A 26,748-nucleotide genomic window follows, 5' to 3' on the forward strand; every position below is an offset into this window, starting at 1 on the left:
GGTACGACTTGCCGGCGAGAGAGCCCGACAGACCCTCGCTATCCTCCCTGGGGCGGGACATGCAGTCATGCATTTTCCTGACGCATTTTCCTACGGCGCTTGTACAATCTCTTCCAATTTGTTGATGGAAAAGTCGCCGCATACACTGCAAATGCAGTACAAAAGCAGTAAAGGCCACATTAGACTCGAATTGGGTACTAACTATCAAAACTATTCACTCCCATTAGTATTCCAAGCAGAATAAAAAAACAACCAATAAAAGTCTCAATCAACAAACTCGATGAAAACAAAACAACTCGTGTAAAGCTATACCTAACTTAATGGATAAAGGAAAAACAACTATAATAGTATTGGCTAAGGTGTAGTTTCCTATAACTCGATCGGCCGGTCACGTAGACAGTGAGCCAGATTTCATTAGTGAAGCTAACTGGAATACTAAGACTGAACACGATTGATACTTTTGATTAAAAAATAGACTGCCTTTTATTACTAATTGATCCGATTTTTCTTTTAGCGTCAATTAAAACTGACTGTATACGTGCTAGTAGAGCAAAAAAATAGGTCTTACAGAACTGATTTTCTGATATACGCGCCTCGCAGTTTTTCTCCGGACAAGGAGGTAATGTCAATGAGTATTCTAATAATGTGTTTATCGACAAAAAATTAATGCACAAATGCGATTGATTTACCAGACCTTCTCATTTAAAAACATTTAAGAATAGTTAAGTATTGAGAAATTTTAACTTATTAATAACATCTATCAGCTAGTTGGTAGTCGATAGTGGTATTGGTAGTATTCCTCCCCCTTTTTTCGCCGATTAACTATACAATGTTAAAATGCTTTAATATTTTTCACAAAATGACAGTTAATTGAAAATGACAAATGCGCTCGCAGCAGTAAATAAGGATTTTAATATTTTTTAAACGAAGTAGATCGACTCTAGACCGGAATAAAACAATTGGCCTTCAAATCTATTAAATTCAGAAAAGCTGTTGTTGTCCTACCTAACCACGTTAAGGTGTATCTCAGTTAGCTGGTGTTCGATAACTATCGATTCAAGTCACGTAGAGCGATCCGGTCCGGCGGCAGATTTCATTAGGCAACCTAACTGAAATCACGGGCCGTGGGGACGTGCTGTGAGCCACTGATTCACTTTCTGAAAGCTGTTTGTTGAATAGACTGATTGATTTCCTAGTGATTTTAAGTTGATGTAGTGTTATTTGTTTAAACAGTAACTCTTATTCATAAACACACTACAAACCTATTTTAGTTAAAAAGCTACTACAATATGTTTTCTCTTTTTCATTTCGCTAAGGAGTGAAAGAAACAAAACACTTTCCTAGCCTAGTCTTTCATAACTTTATATATTTTTATGAATAAGAGGGTAAGTGTGTTATGTAATCATTAACGTCTGAACTAACATAAGGGTTTCCATTGGAGTGCTAGTCGGCTGGATTCACTACTGGTTGTCACTTGCCCAGAATCTAAGGATTCCGTCAGGCTTTTAAAAAAGTACGATGGACTCATGTCCATCCAAATCATTTAAATTCTAATGCCTTGAAGAATATAAAAAATCAAATCTGGATTTAAAGAAAATAATCAATAAATACAAAACACATAGCACAGGTCCATTTTTTACTTAAAAGGAGGTCTCTATGTAAGATTTATTGTTAAAGTTGTACGAGATCACGAAAAAACATTTTTGATTTTGATTTTGAATTTTTCATACAAAAGCGATCTTTTGAAAAAATATGAAAAAAAATATGACCCCTCTATGCATCCTAAAATTTTGATGGTTGCGAATATTTTATGTGACGAATAGAATATACATATTCTTGGGTCAGATTTTATCGAACTTCGGATAGAATATTTGATCAACCAATCAGACAGCTGGACTGAAAAAATTTCCACAAAATATTCAAAATAGATTGAATGGGTTAAAATATTCAAAAATTATGCAAACAGCAAAGTTTAAGAAGGTTTTTATAAAATGCAATCAAGCGGTGGAATTCAAGACGCGCGTTTCGGTCCCGAAACTTGTTATTTAACATTTTAGCACGTAATACCATCATATCTGTTTTATATAATACTAGCTGACCCGCGCAACTTGCGTCACTTATGAGAGAATGGGTCATAATTTACTCTGCTCCTATTGGTCGTAGCGTGATGATATATAGCTTATAGCCTTCGCCGATAAATGGGCTATCCAACACTGAAATAATTTTTCAAATCGGACCAGTAGTTCCTGAGATTAGCGCATTCAAATAAACAAACAAACAAACTCTTCAGCTTTATAATATTAGTATAGAGATTTCATTCAAAAATAGAGACAAAATATATTTTTACGTTTCAATACTGGTCTTAAAAACTGTTCCTTATTTGAAGTAATGTGTATTTTGTATCAGTGAGACAATCAATATTCAGCTGTAAAACACTAAAATAAATATTTGTATAGAACTGACTCAATAATGAAAATAGAAAATATTCAGTACCAATCTTTTTTAGAAACTTTATAAAACGAAAATAAAAAGCGAAAAAATCCTAAGATTCCTCTTAATTTCAAAAGTGTTCTACTTTTGAAATTAAGAGGAATTTATTTTCGAAATATGTCATCTTAAAACAGTAGATCCAAGCTTAATAAGAGTTAAATAAACGCGTATTTACAATCACGAAGCACACCCACTTAAAATAAAAATTAAACAAGACTCCCTCTCTCATTGTAAACTGGAGAATATTGTAAAACAGTACAATATTAATAGACAAGTCATTACTCTATACCGGCCCACGCTACGGGCCACTAAGCCTACTACTTACATTGTCTTAATATCACAAAGAAATTGTTTCTTATATTTTATCTGTCTTTCTTGGAAATGTTTGTTTAAGTTTTGTAATTGTTCTTTTAAGATGCTACATAGAGACATCGGACATTTTGTGGTATGTCCAGTCCTTTAAAGTCCTCTCATCGTCTCGTACTTTCGCTGCTGGACTCCCTTTCTTTCTACTCCCCTGATTATCTCAGATTTGGTGTAGAACACCTTCTTTCACTTATTTTTCAACGTAATTTTTACTGAATTCATGCTCATGTCATCTATTATGCGAAATTTATCAAACGTAGAGCTCTTTTGGGATGTAGGAGATAGAGAGAGTAATTATTGAAGTATTTTTTCAGGATCTGCCTCCGTTCATAAATAAAATACGATATTTGTGTGTATTACATGTTAAATATTTGAAAACCCTATTTCTTTTCATTCAAAAATAAACTAGCAATGTAAAACGAACGTGTTTTAATTCGGTTAAAGTATTTTTCGTATCGTAAAATAGTATAAAGACGGTCCAGTCTACAAAAGATAAGTCTGTACAATTTACTAGTTGTTCGAGATTGAAGAAAAAACATCTACACTGATTAGTTAGCCTTCCAGCTATACAGATTTTCAGCAAAAAACTGAAAAAGCTTTTGTATTTTAATTAATTTAGCCTAAGCCTGTTGGGTAGAGCGTAAAACCGTTGATAATGGAGCTATCGATGTATAGCTGAATATATTTTAAGTAAAAAATAATATAGCAACGCCTACATTTCCAGTTTTATAAATTTCGATGTATAATTAAAGTCTTAGAAATATATTTTAAGCAATAATATAAGTAAAGCTAAAGTATAGCTCTATCTAATTCGACTATTAACTATTAACGTAAAGATATCTAAAAAAAAAGTGATTTTACGATTCCATTTCGAAATCAAGCCTTTACCATTTGTGTGTAATCGCAGAGGAATTAAATTCTTTGCGAAATTTCGCGTAAATAAACTAATGTTGCTATCTAGGTTTCTCGTAGATTTTGAAAATAAAATATCCAATAAAACATTCAAAACATAAAAATAAAATCCTGAGCAAAACAAGATTGGGTCCGCAGATAAAAATAAATAAGTTTATATAATTCCAAGTTTTTAGTATTCTCTCTTTAACGAGTAAAGTCACGTAGAGGTACCGCTTCATAATTTTCTTTGTTAATTAGTAAAATAAATGTGTTAAAACTTTCGTAAAAGTAATTTAATTTTCAGTTGTGAGAACCAAAATCTTTACTACGTGAAAAACCTGAGCAAAGTATCTATTACAAACTACTGTGAAAAAACCTAACGCAATTTGCTTTTCAATATACGACTCACTCCATATTTATTCTTCCTTTTGAAATATAACCCATGTTTACCGTATTTATTTGTATGGTTAGTGGTCAACCTAGTATCTAAGTTGATTTCATTTGAGCAGCCTGAGAATCTACGTGATGTAAAGACTGTTTTCTTAATAGCACTAATTTGGAATTTCAAAAACACGATTTGACATCAGCTCGAATCTGATGCAACCGAATTCGAATTCGATTTTCGATTTTTTCCGCAAAATTAACTTTTAACGTACCCTCTTGAGCGAGAAGACGGCCAGTTCCAATTCTATGAGGTTGACTACTGGCAGATTAAATCTCTATATAAAAATATGAATAATTTAATGTTTTTATTTATCATATAGGTATAAGCCGATTTTGGTCACGTGGGATTTTGTACACGTCTGTTCAAAGGCCTATAAACAAGCCAATTTAGGTATATAGATATTACAAATATAAAGAGCCTTCCCCGGGGAAGCGAACCCAGTATTAAATTGTACAAGCAAATCATCGTTAAACCCAACACACCTAATGAAATTTGCGAAATGACCACTCAGAACGGACGAACATTGGGCCAAGTCAATTTGGAACGCAAACGATTATTGCTGAAACCATTTTCAGGTTCCACTGACCTTTATAATGTTAATTTTTCAATGTTTATAGCTACGGTGAAATATCATTTGAATTTAAAATGATAAGCCGGCTTCGCTTCCGTATTTCCGGATAAAGAATCTTCTTGTTGAAATGTAGAAATGGCTGGTAGAGTTAAGCATTAACATTTCTTTCTAAAAATAATCCAGGACGTTCCAAAAAAAAACCGAGAAAGAATAAAGATATTTATTAGTTTAATCGTGTTTTTTTCTAGCCGATAAACCTTACTTTTTGCTTGAAAACCGAATATTTTATTTCGTTCTTAAGCACGAAGATACTCTACATAATGGTGTCTTATCTACAGTCCGACTGCATTTGAGGTCAATTATGTAATTATTAGCTTACTATGGTGTGTTACACCTACTAAAGCCATTATTTGAATCACTTATCATAATTTCATTAATCCTTTACAGTTCCATAGCTGTAATTTCAATTTCAATTTCATCGACAAACTAACTATCAGAAAGTCTCGCCTTGACAATTAGAAATACTATGTATATTATGTATAATAATACTCCAGAACCTTCCATTAAAAATACCACACAAAATAACCGACAGCCACTTGACTATAATCTACTAAATAATAAAAGAAAATCACTTTAAAAAGAGCCATTGTATAGCGTGCCGTAATACAGTTTAAAATGTTTTCAAATTTCGCTCGCATTATCCATTCATTCTTAGCAATTTTCAAGAGACTATCGAAACAAATTGCAGCGCAGTTTTAAGTTTTCTACGACCATTATTTAGTGTAAAGTTTAAAGCTTTGTTTACTCGACCTATTTCGTCGTAGAATAAAAATAGAATGTTATATTTAAGTTGTTTTATCGGTCAATCTTGTGACAAAGTTCGACAAACTGAAAGCCGACTTAGTTCAATGACGGCTTAAAACAATATAATGAATTATTACTGGGAAATTACTTTAAGTAGATCTAGTACAGCATAATTTATAGGTGTAAATATGTGACTTCGGAAACGCTTGTCCCAACTGTCACAAGTAAGAAACATCTTTCCTCGCTCTTGCTTGATTGAGTCCTAATTATTTACAAGCAACACTTTGAAATTCAGATCTTTGTCTGAAAAAGTTCATGAGATATACACCCGTGGTAAAAGATGCAGATGTATGATAGATATGATTGATTTGACTTTAAAGCCTTGGTTTGCTGCAACACCCTAAGAGATGTTAAGTTATCCTTGAGCATGTTAAGTTTTTGGTTTCGATAGTGCACGCTTGCATGTAGCCGATAAATTGGCGCAGGCCTTAATTAAGTCCAAAACGGTTTGAGTGAAACTGCCGATTTCATAACTATAGATTCTAATCAAAACGCTATATTTTCCGTGTAAAAATGTCCAGTATTCTCGACTTTATTGTCAAGAAAAACCTTCTAAATCCGAGGTAATTTCCCGCCATGCTTATTACAAAAAGCAAACATTTTTCAGAATAATACAGCCGCGTAAATACACAGTAATAATTACGAGTACACGTAACAAGCGCCTTGGGACTACACCTACACGAAAGAGAAATTTGTACTTAGAAAAATAAAGTTAAGTTTGTTCTCGCGCTAAAACTTGTTGGTTCTGTAGATATGAAAATACATAGAATATGGAATGTGTTATCTTTAGTAGCGTTCCTTCGAAGCTGAACCGTATCTTGAGCTTGAATTTCTTTAGAAATAGAGTCAGGACCCACCTTTAAGATTCTTTGAAAATTTGCAGAAAGACAGCGGTGTAGCTTGTAAAAGGATGCATTTTAGTTTTCAAGCAGGGTTATGGTAGGAAAATATCTGAATTCATCCCTCGAAAACAATACACAAGTGAAGCTCTTAAACTGTACTCATATTAAAAGTTCTCTAAATTATCTCGAGTTAAAGACCAATATTCTGGACCACAAGAACGACTTTCTTTCTTCCCTATATTATTATAAAAAATGAGAAAGACTTTGAAAACTACAAGAATTTATGAAGTTAATCCACATTAAGACAAAGCCCCTATCTTCGAAGTAGGTACCTAGGTTTCACCGAAAATGAAAAGTTGCCCAAGTATCCCTAAAGCGTGTAAAAATTTTATTGTACCATCTTACCCAAAATATGAGGGCAAGTATATTTTGGAAGCTGTAACCGTGAGACATGGCAAAAACGTAAGAAAAATATTACTCTACTAAATGAAATTATTCCAAGTAGTACTAGCAGTTTTTAGGACCCTTTATTTCGGTACTGAGAAACTGTAATGTAGAAAAAATATGCTTTTTAGAAGATGAGCTGGCTTTTTAGTTAAAAAATATATCTTAAAACTAGAAACGTGAAATTTTGTCAGGATATTTACGATATTCGTATATTTCTATCATTTAATTGAGATTTTTTTAACCAACTTCAAAAAAGAAAGAAGGTTTAAAGACTTCGGCATGTTTTTGTCTCTTACCAATTTTCCACATGGTCTCATTTAAGTTTGACTCAGGTCTGACGAGTAGTTATTGTTTTATCATTAAAAATGCGTAACTTTGTCTTCATTGATAATTGCCATGTTTGTTTCGTAGTGCATAAAAATTTAAAAGCTATGGCCGAAACAAGAAGAAACAAATTGGCAGTTTTTATGTACGTATTATTTTTATGTAGCTTAATAAATCACGCGATTTTAACACTTTAGGAACTAATACATTTTTTTCCTGCTCCCACATTTTTTTAAAGGCATAGACATAAGGAGATTCTATTTTTAGCAAAATTATTTATTTTATGAAAACAATTAGGTATAAGCTGGCAAAGCTACCCGAACATAAAGTGACTAATTATATTCACATTTAGTTACTACATAGATTAAAACTTTTTCCAAAGTTGATTCTGTTTCAGTGAGTTCAGAAGTTGCCTTCAGTTCCACACATAGCCTAAATGGGTAATGAGATTCAAACAATTCACAGTGCTTACATTTAGAAACATATGCGGAGTATTAAGAAAGTTGTAGGATATAGCGGAAACCTTTTAATTAGGTACATAGACTACCCACTAATCCAAGTTTGTTACATTTATGGGCCTTGCTCTGGTATGAAAAAACAGAGTTCGATTTTTTTACTTCCCTCCGACGCTATCCGAGTTTTTGACCCGACCCGGAATTCCAACCCGGGAACTTTGCGCCACGGAGGCAGGCAGTACGTAGTAATATGTATACCTTAACTCTATAGATCATTTAGCCCTACATAGATCTATGTTTGACCATACTGATTCCACATTTCGTATAATGACACTGTCAATAAGATCAAACTATGCAAGTTTAGTGCCGTAGGTATTATATGACAAAACGTAAAAAGGTACTCTACAATAGCTTATCCATATTGCCATCCGTGAAATATACACCACTGGCAAGAACACATAAAAAAACGAAACCAAATAAATATTTCCAATCTACACGTCCATCGATTTTAGTCCACACAAACCACAAACTATTTATTCTAGAACGGCATTCTACATTTAAACTCTATTCACAAATCGTTGAATGAAACGTCGGCTGCAGTTTCGATTGAGTTCTATTCTTAAAATTGGCGCCATTTCTATTAGTTCGGAAACCGACGAGTTATATAAGTTCGGAAACCTACACTGTGATAATAATACTGCCTTTATTTTGTTCCGTTTCTTGTTATTTATAGACTTTCTACGTGCTTCGACTTTGTGAATGGCGGTGAATATGCAAAAATAGTTTTAGGTAGCCTACTCTTTTCTTTCGAAAGCCTACTTTTGTCTCTGATTAATAAATTGCAGATTATATACATTACTAGCTGACTGGTTTAACTTCGGAAGGATGTAGTACATTTTATCCCGTTGATTCCATTCCCATGGGAATTTTGATTCCATAGATCCCACACAAATCTTGTCCCGACAGTTACAAACATAAAAAAAGAAATTTCCAATTTAATGCAGTAAAAATTTATGCGCGAACTTACATTTCTATAATTAAGTTTTATTTATAACTATAGACTAGCTGACCCGCGCAACTTCGCTTGCGTCACTTAAGATAATCATAATTCTCCCCGTTTTTGTAACATTTTTCACTGTTACTCTGCTCCTATTGGTCGTAGCGTGATGATATATAGCCTATAGCCTTCCTCAATAAATGGTCTATCTAACACTGAAAGAATTTTTCAAATCGGACCAGTAGTTCCCGAGATTAGCGCGTTCAAACAAACAAACAAACAAACAATCAAACAAACAAACTCTTCAGCTTTATAATATTAGTATAGATTTATGATTATATGTTTTGTGATTGATAAAGCCTTCGATCCGTCAAATAGAACCTTAGCTTTTTTTGAGTTAGGTTACTTAACTAAGAAATAGTTAATAGCAATAAAGTATAATAAATCTTTACCCCCACTAATAGGTACTATAGTACTAGTTATTAATTATTATATACCATTAACTTCTACTAATGAGCCCAATTTTTACAGCCGCGGTTATTCACCTACGCTGAAAATCATTAGCCTTAATAAAAAGTAATCAAATTACATGCAATTTTCATGACAGTAGGGTCGAACATGTCATGTTATGACGTCATCGATATGGGCTTGTGTGACGTAATAGGCTGTACGCGTAATACCTTAGTCTGTCGTTAAGTAAGTGATTGAGCGTTTTTGCCGGGATTATATTTTTAGAAGACGTAAAATTCGTGTTTTTTTTATTTAATTATTTTTCATTACAAACTGTGCATTATTTCTAAAACCGTAAATGTCAAAGTAGTAATAAAATACACGAGGATCACTCTTTAGGAAATTAGGGGACATGATACACATGTCAATTATTAAATGTAAGCATTATACGTAATTGTTATTATATTTTAGCGGCATAAAAATACATGGAATTAATAATTCGATAACTGAGAATAGCAATATACATCAATATTTAATTAATATACATCCTCTCTCCCTTAATTTAATAGATATTAGTAATTTACGCATGTAACATGCACGCCACTAAATAACACCATTACAACGTAAACCATTTTAATATACCTTTTCCAGCTGAAATTCCACTGTTGAATACGTTCTACCGTTAAGTCGAGCCCTCTAGTTGCTTATTCGAGCAACGAGAGGCCTCCACTCACCAGTAGTAGACCAGTAGACCAGTAGACGAGAAGACCGAGTAGACCAAGAAGACCGTAGAAGACGAGGACTTGATGTTGCAACCGTAACGACATCGGCGACTTTAGCCTTGCTCTAAATCATTTAACAGAGAAAGACTTAAGTTACGTCTGTAGCTCGGTAATAAAATATATTTTCTTTAACGCTGATATTCTGTGAGGGTCCTGTAAAGTAATGGTTAGATAGACAAGCAATAGAACATAACGACGGTCTTATTATCAGAGTGTGTAACTCCAAAAATATAATTTACAGTTTAAACTACTTAAATATTAATATTTTGAAAGCTAGTGAATGAAATAACATTTGTAAAAAAACACTTATTACCAGTACGCCATTTGGTTTTTGATAATAAGACCGTCGCTAAGTAATTTGGTATAATCACACTGAGTTAGCACATGCGTATAGAATTAACAAGTTTCATTGAAAATAACATACCTACTTACATAAAAAAATATTTGTTTTATCAATTCAAATATTAGATACGTTTCAAAAATATTAATAACTGTAAATAGTACACAATCATTCTTTAACAAACCATGTAATACAATTATTAGTACAAAAGGTTGCAACAATCTGCTTTATAATAATGCACAGTTTTATATTTCAGAAAAACTTTTTAAATTCCACCGTTATAATTGAAATTTTCATGTCCTATATAGAAGCATATGCAGTATATTATTTCAGGCTTGTATTGATTTTGACTTGCAATTAGGTCAACTGAGGTCACTGTGATGATTTTCTGCTCACAGAAATCATATATAGTTGCTAATTACTCGGAAATTTATGCCCAATTTCTCGGCTAATGGATAAATATCTTTTACCCCATCCGATAGATAAAATGACACCAAAATTTAATAAAAAAAATGTATCAAATATTTTACAGAATTCCTTATTATTGGCTAATCAATTCAGTTGTAGTTAATCGGATCTTATATTGGTTATTTATTAGTTCTTTGTCACTTTATGTGTATTTCCTTCAAATTTGCTCAAATCATACGTCATTGCTTCATAAGTCCGACGCACCTATATCTATTTCCAGCAATAACCTACAAAAACTATCAATCAAGCAGAAGCGAAAGATCATGTCGCCTCCATTAAAGATTTTCAATGATGTCGTAAAAATTTCATTTGTTCAAGCCTTTTCCGACCCAACAATAAATCAATTTATAGGCACTCGGTACTTCAAACTTTACAAACTTTTATTTTATTATACTCTTTCTGATTCTAATGGGATTCTTTTATTGGCCGGTTATTGGGTTAGTAATGGAGGTACCTGTTTCCGAAACGTCTGCTACTAAAGTTGAAGGCTGTTAACGGGACTGGAAAATTCCATTTGAAGATATCAAAGGTATTTTACGTTTTTTAATGGTATTGATTGAATTCTATAAAAACTTACCGTTTTTAAACTCTACGCGACTAGTACACATAATATTATTGAAATGACGGGTGAACAAATAAGGTATACAAGCCTTTAATTTTCAATCGCGTTTAAGACCCGATATAAAATTGCTATAAAAAAGCTATAAAAAAGCTGTTGCCTAAATCAGTCGAAACTAACAGAAGTATGTTATTTCTTGTTTTCGTTTACAATTATCAGCAATAGTTTACTTAAACAGCAATTATCAAACTATAGAGATACTGCAAAGACTGTAGCAACACAGCAAAGCATTTTCAGTCAGTTTAACTTTGCGATGCAGCACCAAATTCATTGATTACAAAATCACTTCCTCCATTTTGGTCTCGGGGGAAGCACATTTTGCCCAACTAAATACTACACTAAGTGTACGTTCAAGAGCTCACAAAGAGCATCGCTGAGAATCGTCCCAAAGGGATATCATTTTCTCTCAATACTACTGCAGTACTAATACTTTATTGCAGCACCTATGTTAAGAGAATTAGGAAATATATTTTTCTGCTAAGCATGATTCAATTATCGATTAGCTTTTAACGACAGTACAGAGTCCATAGGCATTGCTGGCTTCAGGGTATACTTAGTATCAATATATTCAAAGGAATCCTGGATATCGGATGTTTGGTACCTGGCCCCAGTATAATTATAGTGCCCGAGGGAATACTTGGTAAACTGACTCAAGTCTCCCTTTTTTATGTGGCTAATGCATTAAGCATACACTCCTCTGGGTGGACTCAAATCTCCTAGCATATTAAAAGACTACACGCAGAAGCGTCGAAATAAAACAAATTAACTGTGTGGTTTATACGTATACTGTATTGAAGAAACTTTTATCAGTGTTGAAAAATACCCTGTGACCTTTCCACAATACAAGGAATCAATTTTACACAGAGATAATATAGCTCCGTATTAATCGTTGTGAATCGGGTCGGTAAATTAAGAGATAACGCCCTTCTTATAAATCCAAGTCGGGTAAGTTTCTATAAAATATCAGTAGCTATAGATTATACTACATATACTAAAGTGTATTTATATCTAATATATAAAATTCTCGCGTCACAATTTTCGTTACCATACTCCTCCGAAACGGCTTGACCGATTCTCATGAAATTTTGTGAGCATATTGAATAGGTCTGAGAATCGGCCAACATCTATTTTTCATACCCCTAAGTACAATTTTTTTTATAGGTATATCAAAACAACGTTTGCCGGGTCAGCTAGTACTAAACTATAGAATAGTAAAAGCTATAGATTGACATTATTTTTCTTCCACATCATTATATTATATCACTTATTGAAATGTCAAATATAATATCTTTGGTACAAATTAAAAAGCTATATTCGTAATACATAATCGAAGGAGTAATTTTCTAGAAAAACGATTACCCGCGATTATGTTGATCATGAACAATCATGATAAAATGCTCACCTTGACCGGACACGAGGATGGATATTATTTATTTATTTATAAGGCATGTCAACAGAATAAACATCAACAATTACAATAGTTTCCGTAGGTTATAATACAAGGGCGTATGCTTATGCCAATTACAGACATGCACAACATTCTTAAATTTATTTATTATGAAAATAAACACCAACTGAAATTCAAGTTGTCAAGTCAAGACATTTTCTTTGAAAATTAAGTGATATCCTTTTCGATTTCCTAAAAACAAAGGTAAATTACAGGCATACATTAAAGGGTTCGTTAGGACAGATACTCAAAACGGTACATTCTCAATAAGACAGGACACACAATATATTAGTTTAGTTTTCATTCCGTAGAGTATAGAGAAAAAAGTCCGTATTATCTGTTGCGAAAGCTATGTCTGCATAAAACGATCCAAAGTAGCATTATAATAAATAGTTGTGGTGTAATCCCACATTAAATAAATAATGGATCACTAAAAGATGCTCAAGGAGCTTGAGTCTTTCGCTCTATAGACGAGCACATTAAAGATGGTCATTGTCCAGTATGTAAGGTACCTGGTTCGAATAAGACCAGAAGAAAAATATGGCCATATAGCCATTGTTCCAAGCCTCATGCATGTCTCACTTTGACCGATATTAGGATACGCTGTTCGGATTCATGCGATTCATGTTTGGAATAATATGTATGTGGCCATATTTTTTGGCTTGCCATATTTGACCCAGGTGTAAATTACAAGGTTTATGAAAACTGCAGTCACTCAATCAATCAAGCAACATAAAGGGACGAGTAAAAGACAGATAAAAGTACATTCCGAACTGAAAAATCCCTCTGTAAATTACTCAAATATTATATGTGGGTATCAAAAACAACACGCAATTTCCTATAACCACTTTAGTTTGACATATGAATGATTACGAGACACTATTGAACATTCCAGCTCATCGTAGCAACTGTAATTATGTTCGTAAGGCCACAGGTCACAGGCCGAACTAAATGTCATTGGGTTAATACGTCTGGAAATTATCTAGCAGAACGAAAGTATGTTATGAAAACAATGAGGATTTCTATCGTTTGTCTTTTTTATAGCTGTGTTTCTGTAAAGGGTAAAGCGATGTAGAGGGGTGTGAATGCACTCAGGTTTCGTTAAGTATGTTGTCTCTCGTGATAGAGCTACTGACATTTGCGGCAGTATCATATTCCAGACTGCTGCAGAGAATTTTCTACAGTACATTTTTGTAGTACTTTGTACAGACAGCTAAAAAAGTCGCTTCACAACTCCGACTCATATTTTCGAATTTTAGTGTTTAATTAAACATTCTGATATGCATGCTTAACAATATAAGGTTTCGAATGATTGACTATGTTGAGCGACTATTAGAGCTGATTCTACGCTTCGAAATTTTGGAACCAATACTAGTCTGGTATTGGGTTATAATCATCAAGGAAGACCACTAGCAAAATTACTAGCGATCTTGGTGCTGTTATACATATCGACCTGGTTATTTATATTTGTTTGTTTGTTTGTACTGCTTTCATATCTAAACGTCTGGACTGGAATGGACCTACTGATTTTTCCTGGTGAAGAAGATAAGCACCAACAAAACTCAACACGAGTGGTGCCGAAAGCTTCCGCTATATAGAAAAGGAAGTCCAAAAATATACAAAAAATAATCATATTACCATGACATATAAGTACAAAGCGGCTCTGTTTGCAGAGGGTACAAAACGGCTTATCCGATCAATGGCCGCCATCGGGGGATGAAAGCCCCTATATAAATTAAAAAGAAGGTTATCTGATTGACATCGACCGATCTCTGAGTGTACAATGTATATGTAATATAGGTACATACTTGGGATATTGAATATTGTTATCTTGGTCGAAATTAGGAAAGGTTTTATGAGACTTTTTTGTGAATTTTAATACGGTGGAACTTTATTAGGGTGCTCATGCAAGATACACATATAAAATCACTCCCTTTTTCCTAGGAGTAGGCAATGCCTAACATCACCACTTGCTACGATCCTTATAAACTTCCTTTCCATCTTTCTTGTTCATACATCTTGTTATACAGGATCATCGAAATACAGCATCAATCGCTGATGATGTGAAGGGGTTTGAACTCGTGTAGGAAAATGATAAAACGAGAAGCTTGTTGAAGCATTACACACACTTAACCATAATAAGTTAGTAATAGACATAGAAACGTACTGAGGTTTCCTAACATAATAAGGTTCTAATTTAACTGAAGTAACATTCCTGTAAATGGTATGTAAATATCTAGAAATCGCAGAGGTCAAACAAAAATCTATCTAAAAAATCCACATTCTGATTCAGCCTTAAATATACCGACTCTAAAAACCTAGAAATCAAATCCGATTTTATTAAAAAAGGTTTCCAATCAGGCCATCGATAAAGAATAAAATTGTCTATGCATAACCATAAATCATAGACCGTTCAGATAAGGGTAGGTCTAAACTAGGTTAGATTGAGCGGCATTTGCATAATATTTAGTCGGCACCTGTCCTCCTTCATGGCAGTAAAACAAAAGGTCTGGGCCTTATTGATTCTAAGATGCTGATGTAATATTGAAATATGTGATCTTACTTTGGAACCATATTGATTGATTTGTTTATCAAGATAATAGAAAAAGCGAAAAGCTAATATATTTCTTCTAAAATTTTATTAATTAATTAATTTAGAAAGAATTTGATGGGATCGTAGTAAATAGCATTTTTTAGTAGAAACCAAAACCTGTTTGTTACACCTGGGGTGAGACAGGCCTAACTCATGTTGGCATTTAATTAAGTTTAAATTTTAATCTCACATAACTTCATCACGAGATACATTAAATTAGATAAAATAAAATTAGCGTTTTTTTTATGGATTTCAATAAACACTGCAAAGCAAAGGTATTCAAAAACAGTTGCGTGACTACAAATGGTGGCAAATTCACCTAAGAGCCAAGAACCTTAGCAAAAGGTCACCGACCCGAAAGAGCCACTTAAAAAATATCCTATCTATTATTCTAAATCAGCTACGAAACTCCGAGGCTATAGTTATACAAATCTTAGTTTAAACAAGTGAGAAAATAAATAAATTTAAACCGTGTCCCACTGCTTGGCTAGTGTCTCCTCCCGTAATGAGGGAGGGGTTAGGCCTTAAGTCCACAACGCTGGCCAAGTATACATTGGGGACTTTACATACCTTCAAGAACAATATTGTATAATTGTAAATATTTTCTTTTTTGTTAATTATTCATAGTTTAGTTTAGTAGGTATAATACTTCATTAATGTTAAATTGATGTAAAAAGTTTTACCGTAAATTTATTTAATTATTTATGACATCTTCCTTCAAGAACTTGTGATAAATCTTTATATATACTTATAATTCTTCTGTAAGTGTGTCACTGAACTTCTCTTAAACGACTGGACCGATTTTGATGATTTTTTTGTGTGTGTTCAAGGGGATCTGAGAATGGTTTAGATTATTTAAAAAAGTTTAAAATTTTCAAATTAAAGACGTGTAGACAGGACAACGTCTCGTCTGTCGGGTCCGCTAGTTAAAGGTAAAGAAAACTCTTAGAAACCTTAAATTCTTAGAAACAAAAGCTCGAACGACTATCATAAACTAGTTTGTAACTTTTCCATACATGGGAAACTAGATGATGAAATATTAACACTGTAACAACGGGAGATGAAAATATGAAACTTGGCAACATCTAGGGCGTGATACAATTTCAAAGTAGAACGGTACAAGTTATGCTATTATTTTTTTGTTTTACTTCGAGCGTATTTCCTGAACATCACGGTGAAGTTGGTAGTAATGTGTTGGACATTGTTGGTTATGAAACCTCTTTTTGCATTTGTTTTTGTTTTTATAGATTGTAATATTTACAATAGATGAAGAAATTAATATTTTTTGGTTTCATGATCAAGTTCTAGTGTCGAGAGGATTGGAAACACTCCTTGTTTTCAGCTATTATGGTGCCTTCTTTACCAGGAATATAATAACTGTCTAACGCTCTTTACAGTGCGATATTGCTTTGATTAGTTTCAAAATACACTATACTTTCTGCTTCATTAATTTTATTGAGTTGCCCATATTGTAGTCCATAGCACATGGATCTCTGACTGATCCCAAGAAAAATGGAATTAACTATGAGAGCGAAACAAGAGAATAAAATGCCGCACGAAGAATTGAATGCTGATTCTTTAGATTTTTTTATTTTAAAAGAGTGTTTGTGTCATAAAAAAAATCCAGTAATGATTCTAAACATATTATTCTTAATTTTTCTTTTTTTTTCTCAATATAACTGTAGTAGTAATTAGGTTAGCTTTAGTAGGATACAAAAGATTAATTAGTATATACTGCACATATCCACGGCCTCGTTTATTTATCCGTCTCATCCTTACTTTGTTTGATTAAACTTGTGAGATAGTTGAGACAAGCTTTTTGTTCCGTATGTGGCGTTGTTTAATTAAGGTCTTACTTACTTCTTGTTTTGTCTTGGAAAGCTTGGGTTACGGTTTAGTAAACCTCCTGAGATCTGCTAATTAAATTATGCGTGTACACAATGCTATTATGAAATTAAAATCCACATTTCCTTTTATATTTTACGATATAGGCGCTCCAGATAATAGTGTTTGCTGCTGTTATTAAAGAGTTTTTCTAAAAAGGATCACTACTGATTTAAACCTGGAGTGAAACTAAACAGTTCCAAATTTCACGCCAAACATAAGCAAGTTGCATCCAACTATCGGTATATAATCACTCAGGGAAAAAGATTTTCATCGAATGGCAAGACTACCACACCATGGAATGGAATGTACGCATAATTGCATTCTATTTGTAATTCTTAAAACTGAACTTATCAAAATTATTGACACTAAATGAACCAAATGTAACTGGAAAATAATCTTTTAATGAAAAATCTACTCGATATAAAAAAGTACAGCTTTTAGCACAAGTTGCTCAATTCACTAACTGTAACTTAAACAATAATATTTCCTCAAAATTAATAATTCGATTCTGAATTAAATTTCATTGAATCATCTCGCATTCCCATCTCTTATTAGATTAACCATCCACAATGGAAATCTTTGTTGTAGATAATTAAGGAGCTCGGCTATTTCCGGGAGTTGTCGAAGTTTCCCGAAGTGCTAGTCCCCGGTTAGCTATTAGTTTTACTTTGTTCAATGTTCTTAAGGACCTGCTATCCTCTTGGGTGAAGTGGTTTCTGAACGAGAGGTTTGTTTTACTCCTGTGGTGAGTAGAGTACTTTTAACAGCCTTGAATTTGCTGTTGGCTTCAATGTGGCCTTGTCAAGTATCAGTTTTAAGGCTATTTCTGTCGTTACCACTAGTCAGAAGTTTGAAAGTCTGACAACAAGGTTCATCGCGGGGTATCGTGTTATAACCTACGTAACTGGTTGTGGAGGTCCAATTGGCAGTCGCTTCATGTATAATACTGGTATTCAGCTACAGGTGAGAGTGAAAGCCGTCTCCAACATAGTTGGAAAAAAGCTTTGCTGAAGATGATATTGGATGAGATGATTAAGGAGCTCGGCTATTTCCGGAAGTTGTCGAAGTTTCCCGAAGTGCTAGTCCCCAGTTAGCTATTAGTTTTACTTTGTTCAATGTTCGTAAGGACCTGCTATCCTCTTGGGTGAAGTGGTTTCTGAACGAGAGGTTTGTTTTACTCCTGTGGTAAGTAGAGTACTTTTAACAGCCTTGAATTTGCTGTTGGCTTCAATGTGGCCTTGTCAAGTATCAGTTTAAATGCTATTTCAGTCGTTACCAGTAGTCAGAAGTTTGAAAGTCTGACAACAAGGTTCATCGAGGGGTATCGTGTTATAACCCAGGTAAATGGGTTGTGGAGGTCCGATAGGCAGTCGCTCTATGTAAAGTACAGACTGGTATTCAGCAATCGGTGAGGCCGGAAGCCGACTCCAACATAGTCGGAAGAAAGACTAGTTCTTCGATTTCGATTGCGCTACATAACTCTTTAAAATATCTCGTAAAAAACGCCGAAACAAACTATAGTACTGACAACAAAAAGTATCTGACATTTCCAATTTACCCTTCTACCACCCATCATAATAAAAACCTGCCGTCCCAAAGCCTAAATGATTAAACCACACTCATTCATCATTACATAAGGTATACATTATCACGGTACAACTACATGATAAAATATTCACACGCACAGAGCTTCCATTAGCGAACATTAAACTGGGAGATAGTTCAAAGAAAATACATGTATTATGAAAAGGATATGTCTACACTGTTATTTATATTAAGAGAATGAAACTGAAACACATTTGTTTAAGTCAAGCCTTTTTTGTTAAAGACTATTCTTGTTTCAGCAATAGTTTTTGTGTCTAGGGACCACAAATTCAGATAAGGAAATGTAATTTGACTGAAATAATTCTCGATGACTGAATAAAGAATACTGGAGAGGATCCATAATAATCTTTGCATTGCAAAAATCTAAATAAATATGTAGTTTTTATCACGCCAGAGTACGTCGTCACACTGTATATGATAGGTCTTCAGTCTGTAGATATGTCTTTGTCTATACTATATTATAACCCAGGTAACAGGGTTGTGGGTGATCGATAGGCAGTCGCTCCATGTAAATTACTGGTTGCCAACTACATACGGTGAGACTGGAAGCCGACTCCAACATAGTTTGACAACAGACTAGGCTGACAAGTATGTCTGTATTAAGTACTTTAAATTATTTTTTTAGAAACTAGTAACACAAATTCATGCATGCTGTCTTCTTCAAACGCAACATGATTATGTATTATGCTATTGGTTCAGTCATCAGGATAAGTTACCTACTCTGCTAAACTGGGAGATAGTACAAAGAAAATACATGTATTATGAAAAGGATATGTCTACGCTGTTATTTATATTAAGAGAATGAAACTGAAACACATTTGTTTTAGTCAAGCCTTTTTTTGTTGAAGACTATTCTTGGTTATGTAATAGTTTTTGTGCCTAGGGAGTACAAATAATTCAAGGAAATGTGTTACAGCCGGTGACTGGAAACAATGCGGGAAGAACATAGTAGAATGTAGAATACCAATAAATATAAACGAAACTTAAAAATAAATTCATAGATTAGACTCAAAATCGTTGCATTACAACCTCAAAGTGTAGTTTCTTAGTCATTTAATGTCAAAATGGAAGTGGCTTTCTCTATGTATCTAAGTGATAAAGTCCTTTCAAAAAGTAGTAATATGCAACTGACAAATTGAATTAGTGAAGTCGTCAGAGTATTTTAACTAATGATAAGGATGATTGTGCTTTGTTCTACCGGAGAGTTCACCTGTGCATCTGCAACTGTCTTAAATTTGAAATAGCCGCCCCGTCTGTGCAAGTATAGATAAATATTTCCGGCTACCAGCAGAATGGTGGGGTGGGTGTAGAATTTCCTGCGCAAATCAGACGTTTATCGTTACGTAAGCGAAACTGCAGAGGTCTGTACCAATACGAGTTTGTACATGCATCGGCCTATATCATAGGTTCTCAATGGCGGGGCCGTTCCCTGGGCGGCGCTACAGCTTTTTGTAATAGCGGGTCCAAAGAAAAATAACAAATAACAAGGAAATTATAATTAGTTCAACTATTATGTAACGGGATGCTGGAATTTTTTACTCATCTATACTAATATTATAAAGCTGAAGAGTTTGTTTGTATGTTTGTTTGTTTGTCTGAACGCGCTAATCAGTGTCTTGTTGTCTTTCAGTGTTAGATAGCCCGTTTATCGAGAAAGGCTAAAGGCTATATAACATCACGATACAATCATTAGGAGCGGAGTAGCAACGTAAAATGTTACAAAAACGGGGAAAATTTTGACCCATTCTCTTAGATGACGCAAGCGATGTTGCGCGGGTCAGCTAGTTGTGAATAAGGCTACAGTCCATAAAAAGTTGAGAAGTTTGAAATCCATCTAAACGTTTACACCAGTTCAAAAATACTACAATATTCAGCAGTTAGTACATCCAGCCTAAGAGACTGCTAGCACGACTGCAGAAACAAAAGTCAAAACAAAAATAAAAAGACAAAACTCTCCTATTCCAGCCACACGTCATGAAAATCAGGAGAAATCTCCCACAATACATCGCAGATAGCAACCTAACGACATACAAGGCTTTACAACAATAACGTGAGTGTTCCCGACACATGACAGCGCAGACGTGATGCGATTTCAAAGGAACAACTAAACGTGCTCGACTTTTTATTCGTTTCTTGATGTTGGTAGTGGAGTTTTGTATTTAGAATGTTGGTAATGTAGCTTTATTGAAAGAAATGCTATTTGTCTTTGTTTTTTTTAACTGTGCACTTGGCAATGTCAAAGTTTCTATAGAATTGGCTTCTAGAATAAAATGTAGACGGTAAAGAAGAGTTTTACTGGGGATTATTACATTATTGTAAATTGTGTTACTAAAACAAATCAAGGACTGTTGATCAATCTAATTTATCTTTAACAAGCTTATATGCATGGTCAACTTTATCTTTAACTTTACATTTTTATTTAACCCATAACTTTATCCAAATCAGTCTAGCTGTTTTTGCAGCAAAACGGAACATACACACTCCTCATTTAATAAGTAAAGAAGTTTATAAAAATGTTCAGTAATAATACAAGGCAACTTCCACGGCAAATCTACGGAACACTTACAGTATATTTAACCTTTTACATGAGAAAGGAGACACGTGTCCAGTAGGACAGTAATGAGTTATTGATGATGATGGATTGAGATAAATTCTATAATAACGCCTACAGATAAATAGGGAATACGACGAAAAGATTTGCTTTGTCACAAATTATAATTGAACGAGATCTGGGTTAAATTCGATTGTTAAAGGACTAATTTTTTAATTCTTTGCTTTCTGCCTACCTGTATGGGAAAAAGGCGTGATATTATCTATGTATTTTTGTTATTACTCGAAACTATTTTTGTAGTCGGGGTTTCAAACATCTCTGCCTGCACTTTTGGGTACCACAGGCGTGAAATTATGTATGTATGTATTTTAACTGAACGTTTGGCGCAATGGTTAACGTGGTCACCTTGCCGCAATAACGTGTATGAGATGTACAATGATATTTATTTATTTTGTTAATTTAAAAAGAACCGCCGTTAATAAAATCAAATCTACTTATTTCCTTACGCTTAATCTCTCTGATTCAAGAACCTTTCTCAAAGATTCTTCGAAATAATTAACCTCGACGATTACAAAATAACTTCGCGTTTTATCCCGGAAAGTACTAAGAAAGCCACGTTAAATATTTAATGTGATAAACCGACGGCAAAACTTATGCTAGACTTAAAATAATCCGAACTTATTTCTGAAAATTAAGGTCATAAAAGTCTTCATATTTTATGACCTCTCGAAAGTTTATTTGAACGAGTAAAAAGTGTAAAAGCCTATGCTAATGTGTCCCTTGATAAAATTAAAATGAGGTTTTATTCCGAACAGTTATAAGTTACAAAGAAAAGAAATTACGCAGTTTTCTGTACGGTGCCGCGTCGTTAAAGAAACGATATGAGAGCACTGCGTATTATCTTATAAGATTAACTAAAGTTAAGATGAAATTAAGTTTTAATGTCGAAAGTAAAGAACACGTACCTTTTAAAAATGCCTACCTCTACATTCCTTTTTTTACGAATCTTATCAACTACAGAGGCCCATGCATAAATATATTTTTCAAGTCTAATATATCGTTAAAATTATGCTTATGTATTGATTTCATATTAGACCAGCTAGATAAAGGAGTATATTAGCCAACTGGTACTGTTCCGGCAATTGTGAAAAATATCAATAAAAAGTATTGTGGTTAAACGTGTGAGAACTGCAATAGCATCATAAAAAGCTTATTTTTCTGTCGTTTTCCGTTCTTGATAGATTCCAGTGTTAATTATATCAGACAATGTCCCTTTTAATTAATAAACCTAATTAGTATTCTAATAAAGTTGTCTGTCGATTGCCGGTGGGGAATAAACCAAAAAAAATTGTACCTAATGTTGGTAAAAGTAGTTTATTTCAAACGTCAAGTAATCCTCTATTAAAATGATAATTCTCTGTAAAGTTATATAATTATTCTTGGTTAAATATTCTCGTTTCGTTGAACCAGAGCTCTTGAAATTCAAAATGTGTCTGAAGTAAGAGTTTACAGAATGCTAAAATATCTCATTTCCGTGAAAACAAATTATGTATTTGGGTTAAATCTTTCGAGTTATACCGGTTTTAGTATTTATGCATAGATAAAATGACAGCAAATGTTCAAAAGGATATGTAATTATTTTTTCTTATTTTGCTACATTGCTTACTTATTTAACAGATGATGGTGAAACCGGCCGTCAGATTCTTGGGAATTTAATTACAAAGTACGATTATTTTTAAAGAAATTTTAAGTTAGGAAAGAGCTTTAGTATATCCTTTCATCGGATCATTTGTAGACACTCGATAAAAACCGGTTAATAGCAATTGGATGAAATCAGAAAATTATCATAATAGCTCGACATGTTTTCTACAATATAGTAATTATAAGAAAAAAGAAAACTTTTCCTCACAAATACGCTCAATTTTCCACAACATTAGTTTTTCGACCATTAATTACCTAATCATAGTAATATTTCTTTCCGCATACCATGTAATACATTATCAAGGAGGTCGTGTTGAAAAAAATACCCAAATGTTTTCAACACACTCGACACATTAATTAACGTAAAAGATTTTAACACGCGATAGCCGACTCCATTACAATTTTATTAAATCCATAAAAAATGTAACAAAGGAAAATGTAGAAAGTTAATTAGTTTATTAAATATTCAAATATTAAAATGAACACATATTTTTGTGAATAACATTGGCTGCTTGAATTAAATTAAAAAGAAAAGAATACCATAAATTTCTACAGAAAATTTGAATATAGAAGCAACAAGCCTTCCAATTTTCCGACGCACTATTTTCTCGGACCACGAAAAACAATGGATAATAGATAAAATTGTAATGAAGTCGGCTTTAATTTCAGCAATACCACTAGAATATTAAATAAAATGTATAGTTTTACTCACATAAACATATTAGCTTGGCCAGCATCATCGTAGTAACGTCGAACATCGTCAAAAAATTCTTCTGTACTATACGATAAACCATTTTGTGTCCTTAGATACCGTATCACTCTGAACTAAACACAACGCGCTTTTATATCATTTATTTATTATCGTAACGTATTCCCTATTCTCGTGAACCAGCAGTATTTGGCATAAACTTGATACATCTGCTGGTCTTTCGTAAACTGTGAGGGTTTCTTATATTTAACTTTTTTATACTGAGCGCGAGTTGATCAAACGTCGGACATATTGTGACGTCATGTTCAAGAAAATCAATTCTTTGGAGCATGCGCAAATTTTCTCCTTGGCCTATATCGCGACGCAATGTTACCGTGACGGTATACATTTCGGTTTATGTTTAACCTTTCACAAAATGGTAGACAGTTTATGAATGAATCGGTTTTATTCATTCATTTTATTTTATGTGCCCTTTACGTGATTAATTCTGAATTAGCTGGCTGTTTAGGCATTCCGACTCGTGCTTCGATTGCGGAATAAAAAAACAACAACTTTTTTTATTTGAACATTAAAACTGAGGACATTTTACAAACAGCCAGTTTTAGAGAAGGTTGTATTTACATTGTTCAAAGTTAATCATAAAATATATGTTTTTTAGGCTTTTGTTGATATTGAACCACCAGTCAAAGGTGTGAATCAAAGGCCGACCCCTGTGAATGGACGTAAACGTTCCCGTAATATAAATTTATTATCACTTACACAAACGGTGAACGAAAATATAATTCCATTTCGGTAACAGTTGCCAAGAAAATTGTTTCGAATGTGTGCAGCTTGCCAACACACCCTTCTGTGGTGGAATAATATAACCTGACTTGTTTTTATTCTATTCGTAGTAAAATCTGGTACAAAATTAATTATGACTTACATGACAGAGATAATAAATGCGATTAAAGCAAAAGAGCTTTGCAGGAATCGTAACATATAGGATTATTTGGTCTCTAGCTAGTCCCTATGGTCTCAAGGTCTCAAGATCTGAAGGTTTACCGACCCTTTCTCTTGCTAGAGAGATGTTCTTTTCATTACAATTACCTACGTCTCTTTTCGCACTCTCAGTGACACCGTGTTTGTGACTACTCATCATAGAGGTATCGGAATCCGTTGCTGATTCACGAAAAACAGTATTGAGGGATTCTGGTTGAGGATTTTGAGCTAATTGCAACAGAAAAGAAAAATATTATTCCTATGGCGCGATTATATACTACTATCGACTATCGCCAACCGGCTAGCTATCGGGAAATTTCGTATGAAAACCTGATCAGCGCCTCTAGCGGGTGCCGTGGAAACTAATTGTTTGGTATATTTTAAAAGTCAAATTCTTGATACTCGTTAGTGACTATAGATAATCACGCTGTTTGTCTCACTTATGTATATAGTTATATACGTTATTTTACATTGAAAAACTCTCTCAGAGATATATCAATGCAGTTATTTACCTACATTAAGGGTGTGTTGTTCTTCTCCCAGCTGGCCGGGCACCGGGCAGAATGCCAACAGTCTGTGCTGGAAAACATAAATCAATGAAAACTCCAATAAATCTTTACTCGGACAAGTCGAAATTGGTATTGCATTTAAATTTTACAAAGATTTACGTAACTATTTACTGATTTTCACTAAAACTTTTGTTTTTTTTTCACGGGAGGCTTCAGCAACTCCACTATCGGAATGTTTCATAAAAATAACGATCATGAAAATATTATATCCTAACTTATATGTAAGTACATATATGCCACACACATAGTGTACATATATGTACACTATTGCGCCATGATTATTATGACTAATCTTTATTATACCTTTAAGTAGTTTACACCGTCAAAACATTAATAATTAAAACTTAGTCTATTTTATTTTAAAGTCATATTCATACATAAAATCACGCCTTCCTCCTATAGGGGTAGGCTGAGACCAGAGGACGCCACTTAATACAATGGTTACAAACTTCTCTTGCCTCATTCACATCCATACATCTTGTCATACAGGACCGCCGGTTACGAGTACTACGCACCTGACCTTTTAGTAGGAATTTGATTTTGCAAATCCACACTCATTTATTCATAATGGACCCTCAAGAAACGTAAACACTACGTAAATCACAGTATATAAAAATGCCTAATATTTATAAGAAGGTGTACAGTGTAGGCTTGTACAAATGACATCGGTGGGTGGCGGGAAAGGTGAGGTAAATAATAAGACACCTGTAGGTAATTAGCTATTGAGCTCAATGCGTAGGTGTTATGACTAGACAAAAGAAAAAACACGCATACATCTAGATATTAGATATTATAGACATATAGAGATACAAAATATTAGGTCGGAGAAAAGTCTTTTCGCATTATAGTATGTACTAGCTGACCCGCGCAACTTCGCTTGCGTCACATACCTAAGAGAAAATAGGTCATAATTTTCCCCGTTTTTGTAACATTTTTTTCTGGTACTCTGCTCCTATTGGTCGTAGCGTGATGATATATAGCCTATAGCCTTCTTCGATAAATGGGCTTTCTAACACTGAAAGAATTTCAAATCGGACCAGTAGTTCCTGAGATTAGCGCGTTCAAACAAACAAACTCTTCAGCTTTATGATATTAGTATAGATGAACTTGTAATAAAATCTTTTCTCTACACAAAAAAGTTCTATATTTGAGTACCTCACGAACTCACTGAAAGAAACTTAATGAACCGTGTACTCATTTGTGATTCTTGAAGCCAAAGAGATTTTATTACAAGTTCATACATAGGTACTATAATGCGAAAAGACTTTTTCCCCGACCTAATATAACGATTAGTGTCTGTTATACCTGAAGGTGTAAGCGGAGGTGTATGCTAATACACCTACAAAAGTCT

The 26,748-nt window shown here is 33.8% G+C and overlaps 1 protein-coding gene across 1 annotated transcript in view; it reads right to left on the bottom strand.

Annotated features, from left to right (window-relative positions):
* Positions 1-24,137, bottom strand: part of LOC142984222 (uncharacterized) — a 36,993-nt gene extending 12,856 nt beyond the window's left edge. Inside the window, exon 1 of the mRNA XM_076131671.1 lies at positions 23,851-24,137. Within this exon, the coding sequence (XP_075987786.1) occupies positions 23,851-23,932 (82 nt within the window). The 5' untranslated portion in view covers positions 23,933-24,137. The remainder of the gene's footprint in view (positions 1-23,850) is intronic.
* Positions 24,138-26,748: the final 2,611 nt, after the last annotated feature.

Source organism: Anticarsia gemmatalis, chromosome 26 (genome assembly GCF_050436995.1).
Source record: "Anticarsia gemmatalis isolate Benzon Research Colony breed Stoneville strain chromosome 26, ilAntGemm2 primary, whole genome shotgun sequence".
In the NCBI taxonomy this organism is placed as follows: domain Eukaryota; kingdom Metazoa; phylum Arthropoda; class Insecta; order Lepidoptera; family Erebidae; genus Anticarsia; species Anticarsia gemmatalis.